This window comes from Haliaeetus leucocephalus, unplaced genomic scaffold (genome assembly GCF_000737465.1).
Source record: "Haliaeetus leucocephalus isolate CR32 unplaced genomic scaffold, Haliaeetus_leucocephalus-4.0 Scaffold362, whole genome shotgun sequence".
Lineage (NCBI taxonomy): Eukaryota > Metazoa > Chordata > Aves > Accipitriformes > Accipitridae > Haliaeetus > Haliaeetus leucocephalus.
This window is the reverse complement of record NW_010972798.1, coordinates 6336929-6356892: the sequence shown is the minus strand read 5'-3', so window position 1 is coordinate 6356892 and position 19964 is coordinate 6336929. Positions and strand designations below refer to the sequence as shown.

At 36.8% G+C, this 19964-nt stretch overlaps 1 protein-coding gene across 1 annotated transcript; it reads left to right on the top strand.

The window, feature by feature from the left end:
* Positions 1-597: 597 nt before the first annotated feature.
* On the top strand, positions 598-16791 carry KNG1 (kininogen 1). Its single transcript, XM_010572956.1, has 10 exons — positions 598-836; positions 3743-3853; positions 4829-4913; positions 7371-7543; positions 9260-9367; positions 10481-10562; positions 11684-11850; positions 13311-13418; positions 14400-14489; positions 16051-16791. The coding sequence occupies exons 1-10, from the start codon at positions 642-644 to the stop codon at positions 16789-16791; spliced, it is 1860 nt and encodes a 619-aa protein (XP_010571258.1). The 5' UTR covers positions 598-641.
* The last annotated feature ends 3173 nt before the right edge of the window (positions 16792-19964 follow it).

The following is a 19964-nucleotide window of genomic DNA, read 5'->3' as shown; positions in this document are numbered from 1 at the left end:
ATGGGTACAAATCTCCCCAGCAAACAATGCTCCTTTAGTTCTGACAAAAAGGAAAATTCCCTAACAGTGAAAACTACCATCTAAAATCTTTCATTTTCTCATCATTCATAATTATGAGTGCCAAAGACTTTTTGCAAACATGTTCTGACTTCTCAGAACTATTGCAATCTGAACACTGAACAGATCTATAAAATTTACAGGGTGGTTGTCCAGAATCAGAATTTCATTGCCACTGTGACCTTCTTGGGTGTTTTATTTAAGCCTTCTAAAATTTATTCTCAGTAGCAGTTTAGATGTTAAGAAAAGAAGCCAGAAAGCTACGAACATTCTGCTCTTTTGCTCAGGGGCCATCCTTATTAGTCTAAACCTGTCCCCAGCTGCAGCCATTTAGCCTGTTATCTTGATGGCAGGTGGATAACCTTAGTGTCATTCTGGTGACCACACAAAGTTTATTTACATAAACTCAGATGTTTATTTGCAGTATTAACAGGGTATGATAAGAACCAACCAACCCCAGTAACCCACTCTTTCTGTTTACTTAGCTATTGCTCCTGAAAAACAGCTAAAATGCTGTCAGACATTCCTTTTCCATTTGGTTTTTAAAAAGCCTTCTAATTCAGGGGGCCTTTTTTTGTCCAATTATGAAACCTTTCATTGTACTAGCACTCTGCTGTAGTTTTTTCTCTAGCAGAGCTACCCCTCTTCCATTTGAGTTTTTGGACTGTGATGACCCTGATGTCTTTAAAGCTGTTGACACAGCACTGAAGAAATACAATGGAGACAGAGCAACTGGTAATCAATTTGCTCTATACATGGTGATGGAAGCCAAGAGAACTGTAAGTAGACTTTACAAAAAAAAAAAATGTTGGAATTGTTTATGCACTCTGAATCAGATTATCTTCATCTTGTTCATAAGAAAGCAAGTATGACAGCAAAGTGTCTTCCAAAAATCTTTTAAAAAATCCAAGAAATGACTTGCACAGTAAGATACTCATTACCATGACAAGCAGGGATGTATATTATGTTCTTATCAACGGAACTGTGTGTGCTGGTGAATTGCTTGTTAATGCAAGGACTAAAGAATAGAAAATTTCTATCACTAATACAACTTGTCTTACTAGTCCATTCCGTTTTCTCCTTTCTGTGTTGGGAATTCTACCCTCTTCCATCATCAGTAAGGTTTTCAGATCAATGACAAAACCACAATTACTAAAAAATCTGAATATTATCTTGACTTGGGAAGAGCTGGTATCACACATAAAAAAGAATGACCTGATAAAATTTGGCAATACTCTGAATAAATTGTTTGTGAATATTATTTGATTGACGCTAGTCCTGAGTCACAGATCTATCTAAAAGCACTAGGTGGTATTTTAGTCAAATAGGGTGACAGCTAAAATTACAGAAAAAAAGAATGAAACATGATCCTTTGCCTGGAGTCCTTCTGTATAGCATTAATCTAACAAAAGAGTATTTACCTCTGAGAGGCATACAAAGATGATATTACCATAATAATGACAACCATTACTTTACTTGAAAACAACATTAGCATTTTTTTCTACTGGATTGGATTTTCAGATGTAAAACACAAGAAACCCAGTGTCAGAGAGAATATTTTGCACTCCAAAATAACAAGACACTTTTACCCAGATAGAAATTGACCACAGAAAGGATATATCAGTTGCTAAAAGCCTTACAGTAAACTACCCACATCTGCTGGCACCTACCCTCTGGGTTTCCTGTTTTCAAACTGGGGAGATTTCAGCATGTAGTGACAAAGACTAAAATCTGGCAAACCCTTTATACAATTAATATTAAACAAATGAATAGTCCCACTGTCTTCACTGAACTACACACATCCTTAACAATAGCCAAATGCAAACAACCTTATATCAGAGCTGTAACACCACTTTCCTTTTGCTGATGTTACCAAAGGACAGATATTAGTTTCAGTATTTTATCTTAAACAATGTTCTATTTTTACAAATACATATTTATTGCAATTTTTATTCATCTTTCCTTCCCTAGATATCCATCTTTCCTTTTCTTAAAAGATGTGAGGTGGGAATCAATTATCACTTTGAATCATTGATCTGACTATAATGTTAAGTAAAAAACAGAGAAAAGGAATCTGCAATAGAGATTGCCTCATATTCGATATTCTTTTTCTAAAAAGCATATAGATTTTACTCATCACTAGTCTCACAATGTTGAATGCATTAATTAAATAGCTGGTTATTACATATTCATGTACATTCATTATTGATAAGGTAATAAAACATAAAAGCTGGCTGCTGAAAGACTGAACCTGCCCCAGTTAAAGGCATAGCTGTTCATAATAATAATGAAATAAACCAACAACAAATAATATTCAGAAACAATGTCTTTTCTCACTTATTTTGTTTATTCACTGAGCTGATTTATTGCAGATTTAAAACACTGTAACAGAGAACAGAATTCGGCTCCTTTTAAGTCCACATCACAGATAGTATAATCTGATGCAGCTCCATAAATGTCAATTTATACCTGCTGAGGATTAAGTCCATTATATTTTTTTTGAGACCCTTTCATCCCATTTTACAACCTGCAACCATTATGTTGGGTACCTCTATACCTCTTTGTAGTTGTAGCAGTATATAACAAGAATTGAGACAACAGAATATAATTCTGTGTCTACACCAGTGTAAACCCAGTATATTCCACCCACATCAGCTCAGCTTCTCTTTCTTGATACCACTAAGGCAAGAATTATCATTTAATTCTCCCAGCAGTATCATTTGAGGATAACCAGTGTTAAAGTGCAGCAACTGCCTGTGTTTGTATTTGAAAAGGCATATTGGCTGAGCATTTTTAGTGGCTGTAAAAGATTAGTAACTTCTGGCTTTATATCTCCTATAAAGGATGAACCACAAACCTTGCAGTGTGTTGATGTTACCTGTAGGCACAGGCTTACTACTCAGTTTATGGCAAGGAGAAAATGACCCCTTCTGATTTACCAGCATCAGAAACACTTTCACTAGCCAGGCCAAACTTTGCTTAATACTTTGTCTGTATTTCATCTTACGGGATTCCTGAAACTACCCTCATGAGCAGTTCTGCCTTTAATGCCTGTAGGAAAACTGCAGGCACCACCACAGGCTGTCTCCAGAGCATATGCCTTCCTTGCCCCTTTCTTCTGAGTAGGCAGGGCAGTTAAGTACCCTGTTACCCCAGAGTAAAGGCAGTTTGGGCACTGCCAGGCTGCCTGAGGGTTGCTGGCTGCTGTTTCTGGGCTGCCTGTAGAGTTGTACAGAAGGGAAGTAGACAGATCTGGGAGGAGGCCAAGAGTGAGAGTGAGGGAGTCAGACAGGAGCACAGTCCAAGCTGGTAATTATGCTAACCATTGAAGCAGCAACCCAAATTTGCTTATTTGGAGTACATTTGAATATGAGTATAAAACCTAACCACTTCTTTCTGGTTTTAAAACCCTTGGTACTACCAGTTAAAATGAAAGTAGTTGAGCATACCATATCTATTGTATCAACTTATTGTAATTGTAGGTAAGGCCTCAGTAATATAATTAGATAAGTTAATTATTGAACTACCAAGATTTGGGAGACCTTGCATGGAGGCCACCAGCTAATGTGAAACCATACTATAAAATATAAGGTAACCAATGGAGAGTATTTACCTTTTGAAGCTCTTATCTTTTCACTTGATTTATTACTATGCAAATGTCGACAGGCATATTGTTTTTATGCAGGCAGGTCCTGACACACAATTCTATATGAAATATCGAATACATGAAACCACTTGTGCCGCTGAAGAAAATAAACTGTGGCAAGATTGTGATTACAAAGTACCTGCAGAAGCTGTAAGTATCTGTCCTCTTTAAAAGCTCTCTGTATAGAAACATCAGCATAATGACCAGGACTGCATTTGCCTGGGGAAAAATATAGTAGAGAATTTAACTGTTTTAGCTGTGTTGCTTTTGAGAGCTTATAGGCTAAAGTACAGTACAGAAATGTTTACAACTCTGAAGTTAACCATTATAATCATAAGTTTACCATTATAATCTTGAATATGTGCAGAAGGGAACATTTCAGCACTTCAGTATAAAGGTTCTCAATAAAGTCAACGTAAGATACGCGCACTGTGAGAGTGTGAGGGCTGCAATACTTTGTTAATTATGTATAATGGAAACTTGCACAACCAAACTGACTTCAGATCTGCACCAACAAAAATACTGACATGGAAGCCACTATGGCAGAAAATTTACTAGAGGGCTTTTAGCAGTGCAAAGCATGTCTGGCTCATGCTACTAGAGAGCACCTAGAGGAGGTACAATTGGGGCACAGACAGCATGCAGGAACACTGCACATTTCCAGTGGAAGTCACTGTTATTTCACCCAGTACACAATGCAAAGAAAGGGTTAATGGTGATAATACCATTTGAATCAATGTCAAATGCCATGGTCATTGCTGCATATCTTGTACTAGCAGAGAGACAATTAGGTAAATACACAATTTATACAGACTATTTATGCAGATGTGTTCATTTCCATTATTCTGACTGTAAATTCTTTAGTTAATTAATATGCATCAATCATGATACAAAGCAATCTTTCAAATTATCTGCTCAGTTCATCCCCTACTCTCCCCACAATCAACAAAACCATTCCTTTTCCAGTAATAAAACAGCAAATTAGACATTACTACAAATGTACATATGAACTTGTTCCCCAAACTCAACTTGCAACTGTCAACTTTGTTCAATAGCTAGAAGAATATATAGCACTGTATTTTTCTTCAGCAAGTTTAAGACAAATGTTGTCATGTATTTTTGCAGAAAACAGGAGAATGCACAGCTCAAGTTCACATGAATAACGCTGAAAAAACAAGTAATGTTTCACAAGATTGCAAAATTTTTCCAGGTATGTAACTGTTTGGGGCAGCATTCAACAAGTACATTGACAAATAAGAATGAGAAAAATACAATACTGAGACTTTCAGGTAATTTTAAAGGTAGGAGCTCCTCATCATTCTATTCAGACATTTACAGATAATCTTCCATAAGCAACTACATGTTAAAGATAAAATTTCACTTCACTGTTATACACATATAGGCTAAGTCAGTGAAATACTGGCAGTTTCTACGTAGGGTAATAAAAACTGACACATGCGTGTGTAGTAAGTTTCTTCAAACACTGGAATTATACTAAGTTAAAATGAATTTGCTTAAGACCAAAAGCATATCAGTAACTTAGAAACTAGATAGAACTTGTCATGCTTTTATCTTCTGTCCTTACTTATTCAAGTATAAAATTGTGCGAGAAATCATTAGAAAAAACCTTTATATGACAAAATTGTACCTTAATTTTCTCGAAACTAAAAATGACTAAATTATTTCTGTTAAAGTTTACCAAAACAAATATTTATTCCCAACCAAAAAAGGACAAAAAAATTTTCATTTACAAAATAAAAATCTAGCAGCGATATAATTATGTAAGAGACACTATGATATCTTTTAGACCTTAACAGTAAGCAGTACTACATTTCTTTTCTGTAAGACATGCATATATGACTATTATGTTAAAATAATAATTTCCTTTATTAGAAAGAGATCACATTGTTTTAAAGCTTTGCAACTGAGATCTCTATGTGCCTATGCCTAGTCTTCATGTAAGACATAGCCAAGCTAGTTTTAAAATACCCATCTAACTGGTAGCAGGGAGCTAAGTGCATATTAACTACAGAAATATTTACCATGATTTCTAAGATGTTTGGCAGCTTATCTTTGGGTTTTGTTCCTAGTTATCTTGTTTAAAACTTAAATGGCTATACCTCCAGCCAGTGTCCTTCTAGGAATTGCAGTACATACAAACTCCATGTTCTGCTACTGAATAACGCTGCTTGGTTTAGATGCATTTGTAGGGCAATGGTGACATCTAGTTGCCAGTAAAAGGTGTGTGAAACCCACAGAGAATGCATGGGAAATTTGCATTTGAATCTTTGCTTAGAAAGCTAAAAAAATACATAAATTAAATGAATCATGTATTCAGCCTAAGAAGCTCATCTTTTCTTACCAAGTTATAGCAACTCTGAAAAAAGAATACACATTTGTTCAGCACTTATGAAAATGCTGAGACCCTAGTCGGTTTAGAACTGGGTATACTGTTGTTTTATTATCTCCTTTGTGATTATTCCCTGAAAACATGGTCACATTTTTCTGTAACATGTATATATTTGCCATTAGTGAGTCAAAATAAGTGATGCTAGAAATACGAAGGGCCAGACTTTGTTCAAGTACCCATTGGAGAGCTAAGACTAAACAGTATTGCTTACACTGAGATATTCCAAACGTACAAAGGAGCCAAATCAAATCCAAAGGATTCAAACATAGAGTGAAACAATAGACCTTAACCAGTGAGGGATTTCTCCACCATGTTAGATACCATACTTTTCAGCCTTCTCGGCGGAACAGTTTGATCACACTGACCCTGGACTGTTTTCCTGGCTGGTTCAAGTTGGCATAACTTCATTTAAGCCAGTTTATGCCAGCTGAGGATCAGGCACACAAATTTTACTTCAATTCCATAGAGACCACATACTGTCCCACTTTCATTCTCAAGCTCACTGAATCATGAAATTAATTTATGTACTGAACTATAAAATTAATTTATGAAAATCCAATCCATGATTACTAGAAAGGAAAGAGAGTTAATAGGATTAGTAGTAGGAAACAGAAGTTTGAGCATCCCCATCAAGCTTGTCTATCCACAGCCAATCCAGTTGCTTAAGCCTGAAGGTACCACCAAGTGGTAACTGGCAGCCACAGTGACTAGCAGAGGGAGTTCAAACAACACAGCAGCAGAATAGTTCAGCTACGGTCCCTGAGGAGCTCAGAGTCAGAGCAGTTCACATGGGTGAGCCAAAACACTCCTGTCAAAGTCCCCATCCTGAAACATGGTGAGGATAGTAAGCAGCTGCACACAGTGGGTGAGCTTTGAAACATTTGAATAACATCTCCTTAGTTGTAGCTTCCACTGGTTCTTCCCTGACTGAATGACAGGTGACCCTTCCTTAGTGGTGTCAAAACTACATGCAAGGTTTTTCAGAGATTGTATGACTCCTGAACTCACTCTGAATGAAGTTTGCTGCTGAAACCATGCCTGGATCCAAATGTCACGGATGCCCCCCCCCCCCCAAACCAAAGCATGTTTCTAAATACAATTAATGTCTTTGCAGGCCCTGAAACTGAAATTGGGATTTTGCTGATCACTCCAATTAAAAGCTCATTGAACCTTTTCTCTCATTTCCAGACGGGAAAAATTAAAACCTGAGACTGTTTTACATGAAGCCCTATGTTTTTTGGTTTGTTTCTTTTCCAGCTACACCAAAGATAACACTTACTGAGGGTACCTGTCTTGGATGCTTCCATCCTATACCAAGTGACAGTTCAGAAGTGTCAGAAATTCTGAAAAAAGCCATTCAAAAGTTTAACAGGCACAGTGCTGAACTTGCCCTTTTTAAGCTGGTGGAAATAAAAGAAGCTAAAAGACAGGTTTGTCTATGATTTTTCTCTAAACTTTACCAAAAAAAACCCCCAAACCAGGTACCTTAGTTGTTTTATGTACACATTTCTGATTTTAAGGTGGCTTATATTTCATAATAAAAGCATATGAAATGCACACAGAATATAGACCCTGTAAATAATTCTCTTCATTTATAAGGAATCATAAATGGTTACCTGCTGGATTTTCAGAGCTGTCAACTTCACAAACTGATAGTAAACATATTTTTTTCTTTATCTGCAGTTGTATCTAACCAGTGTTTAGCACTGGTTTATTTGCATTCAGTGCTGACACAGGCATCTTATGTCATCTCAGATGCTCTTGGGTATTCCGCTTGGCCTCTCCCCGAAGCTCCAGCAGGAGCAGATCTCTCCTAGGTTCTGTGCCAAAACTGCCAGCCTGCACAGATGTCTCATACTCTACAGCCTCTCAAACAGCAGCCGGCATCTATGTTTTTGCAATGCAATAGGACCCATATGTCATCAGCTGCTATATGCTATAGAATGGGTAAACCCCATATAGGAAAAATGGGTAAGAAAAACAAAAAGCCAGCATGTCGCTTGCTGAAAGATTTCTGCATACAGAAATATCTGCTTTGCAAGAAATGACTGCTCAGGTCGCAGAAATTCTGTGTCATCTGGTATTTCATGCAACAACTGTTTCCCTGTGAAAGGACTGGTGTGATGTTGCTAGAAAGCAAAGTTTCTTATTTGGTTTTTAACTGGTATATAAGCTGACACCAAATACAGGCCCTTTTCTTTGAATGTGTATGTGTTTACTTAGCCAAAAAGCATCTTCTGGTCTCATGCCAGTTTGACCCATGATTTAATTCAGACTGTCCTCTTTTTATTTACTGGTGGCAACGATCCTCTTAGCTGAAAGACAAGCTTACACAACATTTAAGCCACATGACAAAATGTCACAGACAGACTGTAGTCCAGCAGCTAGGAAGAGAACCATCATGTCACTTCTGGTAAACAGAGCCTAGTCGGAGCCCTCCACTGTAACTGATCTGGCATGGAAGGTTCCTATATTTGATTCTTGTTTCCACTTTTTAGTCCAACACTACCTGACCCAACACTGTGATGTGGAGAGATTTCATGGGTGAGAAGCAGTAGCCACAGTGAGGAAAACTGAACTGCTTCCTGGAGAGAAAATGAAAAAAAGGGTCACAAATCTGGACAAAACAGTGGGTGGGGGAAGGTAAAGCCCAAGGCAGACACAATTATAGGTAGATGATAAATGCAGGACACTCAATAACAAATGATGCCAGCAGTATAAAGTTACATTATTCAGATACTGTTTTCCTATGTCCCCTGCTCAGGAACATAGGAATTGCCAAGCTGTATTAGTGTAGTCATCTATCTAGACCAGCTTCCTGTCACTGGGAGTAATACGTAACAGATAGTTTGGAGGAAAGTGCAAGAAACCAAGCACTATGAGGCTGCAGGCTTGCCATGAGAAGTGGAATCCAAACACAGAGTGCACTTCTAATATATGCATGACTGACTGCTTACTTTTTGTATCACAAGGACAAGATTTTTTTTGCTGTCCATGAACACTCTACGGCTCAATGACTGCAAAGTGATTTAATGGATGGAAGACACTAGAAGAGTAGTTTTGCTTTCTTTGCTAATCACATTTAACAGTCTAACTTCCAAGTTTGTATTGGTTTACATAATGCATCTCTTAAATATCTGTTGCAGGTGGTAGCTGGATGGAATTACATAATTAAATATGAAATCGAGGAGACTAATTGCTCCAAAGACCAGTTTCAAGATTTAACTCCAGAGTGCAAAACTACTTCTAGAGGTGTAAGTAATCGTCAAAATCTGTTTATCAAGAAAATATCACGTTAACAAATAATCATTGAGATCTGACTCAAGAAAATACTTATAGTCTTGCTTCACTTTGTGAATGAAGTTTAAATCCAGGCTTATAGATAACTGTCTATTCATGCAATTAGAACAACATCCATGTCTTCTCCTGAATCAGCGACTAAGATGACCACTGAAATGTTTACAGATTACTCTCTAGAATCTAAACAGTCTCACCCAAATAACAAATCCCTTGAGAAGTTCCTATCCAGATATTTAAGGAGTCACTCAGGTACAACCCAAAAACCAATAATTAAAATTAGCACCACTTTTCCAGCTTAAGACATATTTTCCAAGAAAAGTAAGTAGCTGAATTATTACTTAACCTCCACCACAGTCCAAAAAAGAGAGCTTCAAAAGAAATTTATTAACAAACATACAAACTCTAGCTAAACTGCTGCAAAACCAGGTACTTCCTTGGCTTCTTTGACCTGGAACAGAATTAACTGCACCAAAAATAGAGGGTTGCTCTCTCAACCAACCTCCCTGAACCAGCTCACCATGGGATCAGACAAATGCTTCTGCAAATACAAGGTAGAGGGCAGGAACACAGAGTCATAATGAACAGTGGTGGTAAATGGGAGGATCAACATCTGCTTTCTTCCAGCCCTGAAATATGAAGGCAATTTTAAGCAAGGCATCTACCACAGTTCCTTTAGAACACCTGAGTAAATACAAGAAACTGTTTGATTTGTTAATTGCATAATCTTCTTTTTGGTCTTTACAGTTTGAGACAGAAATTCTAGTGAGTTCTCCATAAAACAGGATTCTAGGTTGTAAACCTCCCCATTTCTTTCTGTAATGAACACATACAAATAGTTCATTTAGCTTCTGTTTTACGGTTTTATATTCTCTGAGTGGTCCTTTTGAACCCTCATCCTTTATTGGCTCTGCAGACTGTCTGGCAGGCTTCTTGCTCTGAGTATATTGAAGGAAAGAAGGAATTGTTAGTAGTATGCTTGACTTATTCTGTTAGCAGGAAGGTACTAGGATGTGAGCTTGTTCATTATTTCTAAATAATAAGGAGCTCTTTTGGATTTTTTACTCCAGCGTGTAGGTAAATGTGATGCCAAAGCATATCAAAATCTTCACGCAGAGATCATAGACATTGCAAGCCAATGCAAGCTTCCAGGTATGTCATAGGCACTATCAATTTTAAAAGTTCTGCAATTTTCAATGTTCTTTACAATTGTAAAAAAAGACAAAATAAAAATGCAAGAGATGAAAACAGATAATAACAAGAGAAAGTAATTCTTCTGGGACCAAAAAAGCACTGCCTCTTAATGAAATATTAACACAGATTTTTTTCACTTCCTACAAGTATTTCATATGCAGCTGAAAGTTACGTTTTATCATTTGTATACTGCCCTATTTCTATGACATGGACCTGGTTGCTGACTCTCATTTGGAGATTAACAGATACAAACTTGAAGAGTATAACTGTCCTACAAAAATTAATTCCTTTTCCACCACAATGACAAGCAAGTTAATATCACATTGTTTAAATAAGTAACTTCTAACTTTTCAAAGAGCTCCCATGTATTCTTTTGAAAAGCAAAGGAGATGAGGAATTCAAGATTTTGTCCAAAATTGGTAATTCACATATTGATACTATCATTGTTTATTTCATATTGCATGGCTAGACTTATATTTGATATGTTAGAGGCTTTTTTTTTCCTAGTAAATAAATTACTTAGAATTTATAAGTTCATTACAGTCAAACTCCCAAATCATTTTCTTATTATTACTTTTTCCTCCAGCCATCTATTTGGACACAGATTATCACAGCTCCAGAGCTTTAGAACAGGGAGTACAGTACCACTCCATGTAGTAAGTGCTGCATTCTCACCCATTCAGACTTGTTTTTCTTCCAGAAAGGATGATATTCCTCAATACACTCATTCATTGCCAATAACATGCACCTCTTGTTTCACCTGATTCAGGTCCTTCCATATTTGTAGATGTTCCCTTTCTTTATTTGCTAGCTACCTGCAGTTGGTATACATAATTCTTGTTTCTGTGAGAAAACTGTTGTTAAGTGTCCAGTGCGACACTAGGTGCTGATGCAGTGCTCTCTTAGATAACCAAGATATGATAATCGTGATCATATAAAACTCAAAGATATTTTGGTTTCATTTGATAGACCCAAGTATGAAGCATCACAGAAAGCAGGAGTTTATAACTGGTTTTCCCAGTCTTTATCTCCATTGAATCTTTTGTTCCTTAGATCTGAAGTCTGTTGGTTTCTTTCAGTTGAGGACACGGTAATTCCTGCCACTTGCAGTGGTTGTCCGAAGACTATCCCAAAAGACAGTCCAGAACTGAAGGAACTACTGAAGGTTTCTATGGAGAAGTATAATTCGGAGAGCAATGATGATTTCTACTATAAAGGTGGAGAAATAGAAGCAGCGACAGTTCAGGTTGGGATATACCACAGAGATGAGGAACAGACATGGCAGTGTTATTGGTCTGAGCTGAATGTTAGCTAAAGTTTGTATTTAGATTTGAAATAATGTTTTTCTTTAAGTGTTGATACATGTGGTAACTGAAATATCCATGCAATTTTTCTTTCAAAATTGTAACCATCTTGGCTTGCATTCAGAAATTATTTAAAAATCTCCCATCTGTTGATTTTTTTATCTTTCTTAAAACATGATTGTAAAAGCATGGGAAAAAGTTTGACTTAGGGTATCTGATTTCTGTGTATCTACCCCACTCTTTACCAGCCTTTGTAACACACCTTAGACTTTTAAAGTAGAAAAGTAGAAAGTACCCACTTGATCCATGACACCAATACTCTGCATATTGTTTTAGGCACTGTCCACCCTACAGCAGCTGTAAGCTCCAAGAAATGGGGATTCCCAATTTCACTTAGAAATCTGTTAATTTATATACTGATTCTGCTGCTAGTAATACTCCAGCTAGATTCACAAGAGAACATCTGTGCATAACTTAAGATATACAGATGAATAAAGAAGAACAAAGAATCAAGAGGATAATATTAGTCAGCATTTGCATTTGCCTTGTTTACTGTTCCAACATATCAAAACAGAGGTTTAGGACAGAATTGAAAATAAGACAGTGGAGTAGTTCAGAAAATACTTTGTCAACAACTTCTCCTGAGCTTGAGGGGTACCACTGGAGAAGGCACTAAAAGCACATCAGAGGTTTTCTGAATAACTCACGTTAGCTTACTAGTAATATTTGTGCTTTTTCTTCTTTTAAACCTTTTTTCTTCTTTTAAACCTTTTTTCTTCTTTCTCACTTTCCATATTGTGATTGATATTAGCATGCATACATTTTAAAAATAGACTTAAAAGAGACAGAATTTCATGTTTTGTCTGCTGTCTCTGAAGCAGGATATATTATCTTGGGCTCTGTAAAAAATACCAAGAGAACTCATACCAGGCACATTCCTGAACCCATGCAGTTTCTCTCCTTAATGCATCTGGCAAATACATTCATTTTCAACTGAGCCTGTTCATCACACACTTCATTTTACTCACATTCCACTTTTCTTACATCATATTTGGCTTTCTACAGTGGTATCTCTAATGATTTCATTTGTTATTAATGAAATTACTACAGGCATCCAATAAAACAAAGCCAAAACTGTGGGCCTGATAGTATTCTGACCTTTCTGATTCCTTCAGTTTCAATGCTGGAATTTTTGAGAATGGGAACTGGAGTAAATAAGTTAGTTGATTAGAAGCAGATAGGTTTGCTGCCAAATATTTTCATATTGTTCTTAACATATGTTGTCCCAGTGGTCAGGACTTATATTCTACAAGTAGCATAAGCCTGTAGAAAAACATCTTTCCTATGAATCCTTTTCAATAAAATGCCTTTACTAAAGAAAGCCTTCTTGCTAATTTTTCAGGTGGTTGCAGGACAAAACTACCATTTAGTATTTGCAATCCGGAAGACAAACTGCTCAAAGACAGAGTTCGAAAAATTTAATGAAGACTGTGAAGCCACATCAGACAGTGTAAGTAATGATGACGTTGCCAACTCTAATGTTCCTAATGGACAACTTCATTTGCACCAGAAATTATAAACACTTAAGTAAAATCACATCCTGAGTTCTGCTACCTCTTTCAGTGAACTTTTTTTTCAACAAGAAGGACACATTTCACTGTTTGTAACCCAAACCAGTGACAATGTTAGTAAAACATGAAGCTTAAACTGAGTCACTCCAACTGCAGAATCAGTGGTCACTGCAAAGTGAAAGGAACTGATAATAATGAATCAAAGAAAGGAGGGGAGGACACTGCTGCGAAATGAAATGGCTGCAATACTCTTGTCTCTGTGGACTTGCAGCTAAGGAAAACATGAGATTGGAGTGTTACTGGTGTGCAAAGGAATGATGTTTCTGAAGTACATGCTGGTGATACTGGGAAAACATGCTCCAGACACTGGAAAGTAATGCTGATAGGGCCAGGAACCATTGGCAAGGGAGTTGGTGAGAAAGAGAGTCTTTATTTCCCGTCTCTTTTCCCATCACAAGAACAGTACTTACCTGTGAGATTTTAAAATCTGTTAGTGCGGCAGGCACAAAATAAAAAAATAATTAAAAAGCCTTTCTCTCTATCTCAATTTCCCACTTTTTAGCAGGAGAAATACCATCAGCAAACAATATTTCTTAGGAATATCATGAAGATTAAACAGATACGGCTCCAAAAGTGCTAGAGATGAAAAATCCAATTTTTCAAGGTCCGCTCTCCAATCCAAAGTTGAATTAAAGTGTTTACACAGGCATACTATAACCACAAAAATCTAAGCAGTGATGTTTCCCAATACAGAAGTCTTCATCACTAAGATGGATTTTATAGATATTTGGGTAAAGTTCCAAGTATATTTGTATTTTAAAGTATTACTAAAAAATCATAACTTTTTTTCATGCACAACTCTCTTCCTTTGTGTCTGATGTCTTGTTGCCTTAACGTGTTGATTTTTGTTTTGTCAACAGGCACCATTGCGATGTGAAGCACAAATTCACGTGATCCCATGGGAGAATAAAATCTTTCCCCAAGTTAACTGCTCTAAAGAACGCTCAGTGGTATGATTCCTTTTCATTATTCATCATCATAAATAGAGCACAGAACAAAGGCTGTCATTAAATTCTTTATCCATTCCAAATAATCTCATATTTTGTACCAAAAATAAAGGAACACATAGATCTTTTAACAACCTTAATAATGCCACATTCCTCCCTCTCACCCTCTAACCTCAGCAACTTGTTACATCAAGGTCAGTTTCATTACAAGGTGAGACAGTGGACAACACAGTGATTACAGAAATAGAAAGGCAATAGGACAGAGAGAACATTCTGCCTGTTGACTGCTCCTCTGCATTATCAGTTAAGCTCTAAAGTATCGACCCCCGTCAGCTCCTTTGAATTACTATTCATACTAGGTTTAAAAATTGAGAAAAAAAATGTATTTGGCAACACAATAATTATACCCCACAGATTTCAAAAGCATCTGCGAATCTTTTCATATTAGTAGAGTAGCAGATCTCCTGCCACAAGTTGTCAATCTCTGCAGAAAGATTTTTCAGTTTTCTTCCTGCCCAGCTCCACAATTAACTAGCCCTGAACATGGGTCAGTTTGAAAATTTCAGAGTGGAATATAAATCTTTTTTTATTATCAGAACTTTTTTAGTTCAGATGATTGCAGGTTTTTTAATAAATACAGGGGCTCCCATGTTCCCCAGTGAAGAAGAGAAGATACACTGAATAAAGTGAGATTGATTAACTTGCATTCCTAATCAATAACTTCACTGTGCTCAGCACCTTCATAACTACCTATTTATTCATTATGTATCAACTAATAAATGTCTCGCCTCTTTATTTTCACTACAATATTGTATTTGCATCAACTTTCAAATTTAGCTCCATCCCAAGCAACCCTGATTTACAGCTAGATAATGATCAGACACTTTGGTGGACAGAAATTAAACCCATGTTGGATAGTGACTGTACAGCATGCATTCAGTCTTTGTCTTCTAGTTGAACAGCAATGGGGAAATAGAGATTACTCAGTAAGAACTGAATGTTTCATATTATCAGCTTTAACCTATATTTGTTATTTCTAAGCAGTCTTATGAAATGCATGTGACAAATCTAGAAAAAAAATTTAATAGTTACATTTCATATAACAAAATGACCCAGATCTTTTGTATATTCTGGTATTGAGACTACTCAGAGATGTGTTAGCCTTTAGCATAAATTGGTTTTATACATTAGACTGTTATACTCTAACAGGCGCAGGGACATTTAGTCCTAGAAATCAACTAACTGTATTGTTCATAAATTAAAACCAGTACACCTATTTTCCTCTCTATAGTATTATTCCCATATTAAACTGACAGAATTTCAGTGATATATCAATTGTTCTTCTAACATGTAACTGCTAAAATACTCTGGAATTATTTGGGAGGATGTTTATGCTTCCATACTTATCACAGATAGAAAAGATAAATATTTAGTTTACTTTAAAAATCTGATATTTTTGCTAAATGACTCATACTGCAATGAGCCAACTTCTGTATTTCCCAAATCTGGAGCTATTTTTACTTGTTCATGTAACAAATATGGCTATTATTGCAATGTTTTTTAGACTGTACTTCTAAGAATGCCTCCTGGATTCACACCTTTGCGAAGCTTTGCTACGCTAGACCAGCCAAATCAAATTTCATGCTCTGATGAAAATGAAGAAGGGCAAAGACCTGGCAAAGAAATCAGAAAAGATGGTGGACAGGAACCAGAAGGTGAAGGTGAACATGAGCATAAACACAGGCATGAACATGAGCATAAACACGGGCATAAACATGAGCATAAACACGGGCATAAACACAGGCATGGATATAAAAAGGATCACGAGTCTGACAAAAGGCATAGGCATGAAATTGGTTGTGGGCACAGAACTGGCCATGGGTGTGGGCATAAAAAACACGGTAAAAATGGTAAACATAAACACCCAACCCCCAAATCTTCTCAGGAGTCCAATGAAAGGGGTTTTAATCAAAACGAAACCATCCCATCATACAGTGCTGAAACAGCATCAGAGCTAGTTAATCCAGGGGTTGCAAGAAAGGAAACCAGTACACCTGCAGAACCACTAACTCTTCCTGATACATCTTTATTTAATGGGTTGCCAGATCGCACAGAATCTCTTCTCCCCAGATGTCCTGGAAAGCCATGGAAACAAATCATGGACCTTCCAGCTCCTTCTGGTTTTCCCAGAGAATTCACAAATGAAGATCTCTTGCCTTCTGCAGCAGAAAACATCAATCCAGCAACAGAAAGCTCAACACCTCCCCAAACCAAAGACTTTGATATCTCAGATGCTTTACCATAATTCAAATATCACAGGATCCTTTTCAGAAATTATACATAGAAAAATAAGAAAAATACTGCCTTTTGAAATGTACAAAATGAAGAGGCAAAAGCTCCTATTCTGTTAGCTAAGATACTCAGGTAGGTCAGCAGCACTTCAGGGGACCTAAGACCATATGGCAATGCTCTGTATTTGCATATATATATGCAAAGATGTAAATCAGGCAATGGCACCAATGATTCAGAACCAGGCTAGTAAAGGGACCAGGCATGTCAACAGCTTTCTGCTGCAGAAGTTAAAATTGTATCTCATCTGCCTCAAGTTGCTATAAGCACAAAGTGAATCACTGCATCAAATCTCACTGTGTTATGTTTAAAACAATGGCACAAAAAATTTCGCAGATTACATGAAGAATCTCAACCAAATATGTGTAAGACAAAAGCAAGCCAATATAGAGCAAGGATGCCTTTCTTAGATATCTGAAATAATATTTCTCTAATTTACTGGAGTGAATCTTTTAAAGAACAAAATAAAATAAAGGAACCAGTTTTACCTGCCAATTTCTTTAAACAAGCTAATATTACCACCAGCCTATCACTAGCAGGTTGTTCTGTTGAATGAGATAACAGGGACAGCTGAGTGAATTCTAAATAAAGCAGGTTTATTATTCCCTATGCATATTATGTTAACTACACAGTAGAGGCACTATGACTGAGAGATTTTGATGTGGCAGAGGTGCACAAATATTACAGATCAGATTACAAAATTGCAAACACTTGAGTTACCTAAAATATGTCTGCCTTCTTCCATTATTAGGTTGTGCATAATTTAGAGACTGGACTGAATTTCTATCCTGGGTAACTTCCAAATGTTAAGGTTTCGGTGGGATACATCAGCTAAAAAGCACCAGATATTTCTGGCAAATTAAAATGTTTTCCCTCTGTGTGGATCCAATAATTTATTCAGCTGAAAAAACACCCAGCAATAAATATACTTTAATGCCAGATCAGTTCCCCAATTTGAACCACTACTTGGTCCCATAAAAGGTTATTGAAAGAGTAAGGTGCTACAAATGGGAACACTTCACCAATTTTGTTGTAAAAGACCACACTGCTTGAAACCACAGTATAAGTATCCTCCAACACATCTGTAGAGACAAAAAGGATATTCTCTGAAATTGTTCATTCCAGCTGCTGGGATTGCTGTGGCATCAAGAATATATACTCAACAGATGGGAATGTGTCCTTCTTTTGTGTACTATGCTTCTATTGCCATCAACTCACAGGTGAGGAAGAACTAGATAGATGAAGACTACTTAGAGAACGCAAAACAGATGGATCAACAGGATCAGGAGGTCTTGGCACAAAAGGTCCAGGAGGATTGAAGGAGAAGATAGCTACAAGGAAAGGTCAGAAGACATAGAAGTGGAAAGGACAGAAGCAGGGTGGAACAATATGGACAGGGTGAAAGGAACGAGAGAGAAAAGCAACTTAGTGGCAAAAATGGAAAGAGAGTGAATGGGATGGAGAAGTGACATGGTAGAGGTAGCATGGCCAAGAAGCAAAAAAGGACAGGAACTGGAGAGGGGACATAAGAGCAAAAATAAAAAGGAAAAGACCTATGCAGGAGGGTCTCTCCAATCATGACAGGACAGTCCCCTAGACATCACAGAACTGAACTCATACTTCCTGAATCTAAACATTCCCTGACAGCATAGGCACATTTCCCCTCTCCAGTACCTGGTTCCTACAGAGGTAAACAACCTTCTGTGTTCAGTTACTTCCTCAGCTCATTTGGTAGATAACCACACTGTGAGTGAAAGAACTCAGCCCTGCTGATAATCCCTGTTGAGGGAGAATCACTATGATTTTGCACGTGCAATTTCTTCTTCTTCATTTTTTCTAATTGCATTAAAAGCTGCATTAAAAGCTACATTAAAATTATATTTTAAAAGCCATAAAGTCCAAAATTAGAAACTGTCCCTGTAAGTATAAATTCAGCCTGGTTATGTGCATCTAAACATTTTTTTAACACAGTGTAACTGGCTGCCATATAGGCATATATTAGATAGATAGATAGATAGATAGATAGATAATTGTCTCTCATGACTGGTGATATATAATCAGAACCACTGTACTTCCTTTCCTTTTGAAAACAAAGTTACCAATCTTTAAGAAGTCATACAACTTAGCTGGAGCCCCATTTTAAGGAAAGATAAAATAGTAGTAACTCCTGGATCTACCACTAATCAAATCCTTCGTTTTTTTCTTTCATTCCTTTCCTTGCAGGATGAAATGCAAAGTCTATCTTTTCTTTTTAGCACATGACAAGTGCTAAAGCAAAGTCTTGAGAGTTATCTTTAGTTGTTTGCTTCTTTTCTTTTTTTCTGAATATTGACTGGTATGATTTTGGCTATTACTGGGAACTCTTTGTGTATGCTCTATTATTAAAAGGCATATAAGCTCAAAACAGATTTTCTTTAAATTACTGTAGAATTCAAGTAATTCACGCAAAATTACAATAAAAGAAATAAAGATGCAAAGATGAGAAAAACAAAGTTTTCTTCCCATCTCCAATTTCCCTCATCTGAAGTCACACTCTAGGCATATTTTCCCCTACACAGCACACGTACATGACCACAAGTAGTGAGACATAGACTGAATGGTCAGAGCAGGGTAATAAAAGCCAAAACTTCTAGATTCTTGACTGCCTTGAGTTACCACATGCTATAGTGATGTGAGGTTTCATTAATGTTTAATACAAAGGCGACAATTTAAGTTTTGGCTTCTTGTTTTTATAATGTACAAAAATAATTACTTTAAAAAAAATCATTCTGGAATAAAAATCAAAGTGTTCCAGTCTAAAAGTTTTGAAACAGAATGTTCTGATATTTTTAGAACGGAACATTTCAATTTCTCATTGACATGTTCCCACAGAAAGTTTTAATTATAACAAAACAGCACTTTCTGATGGAAAAAATATGCTGTTAGAAAACTACTGACCAGGCCTGCTTCAAGTCTGCTGCTGAAGAGCTCTGCAAAACTACCAGTTTCTCCTATTGCTGGACTCATGCTAAAGCGCTCTATCCAGTGCACTGCAGTGCTTAACAAGTACTTTTCTCCTTGGCCAGCAGATGGCAGATTTTTTGCCACAGGGTTTTTATGATCTCCAAATTGGGGTTTGGTGATTGCCAG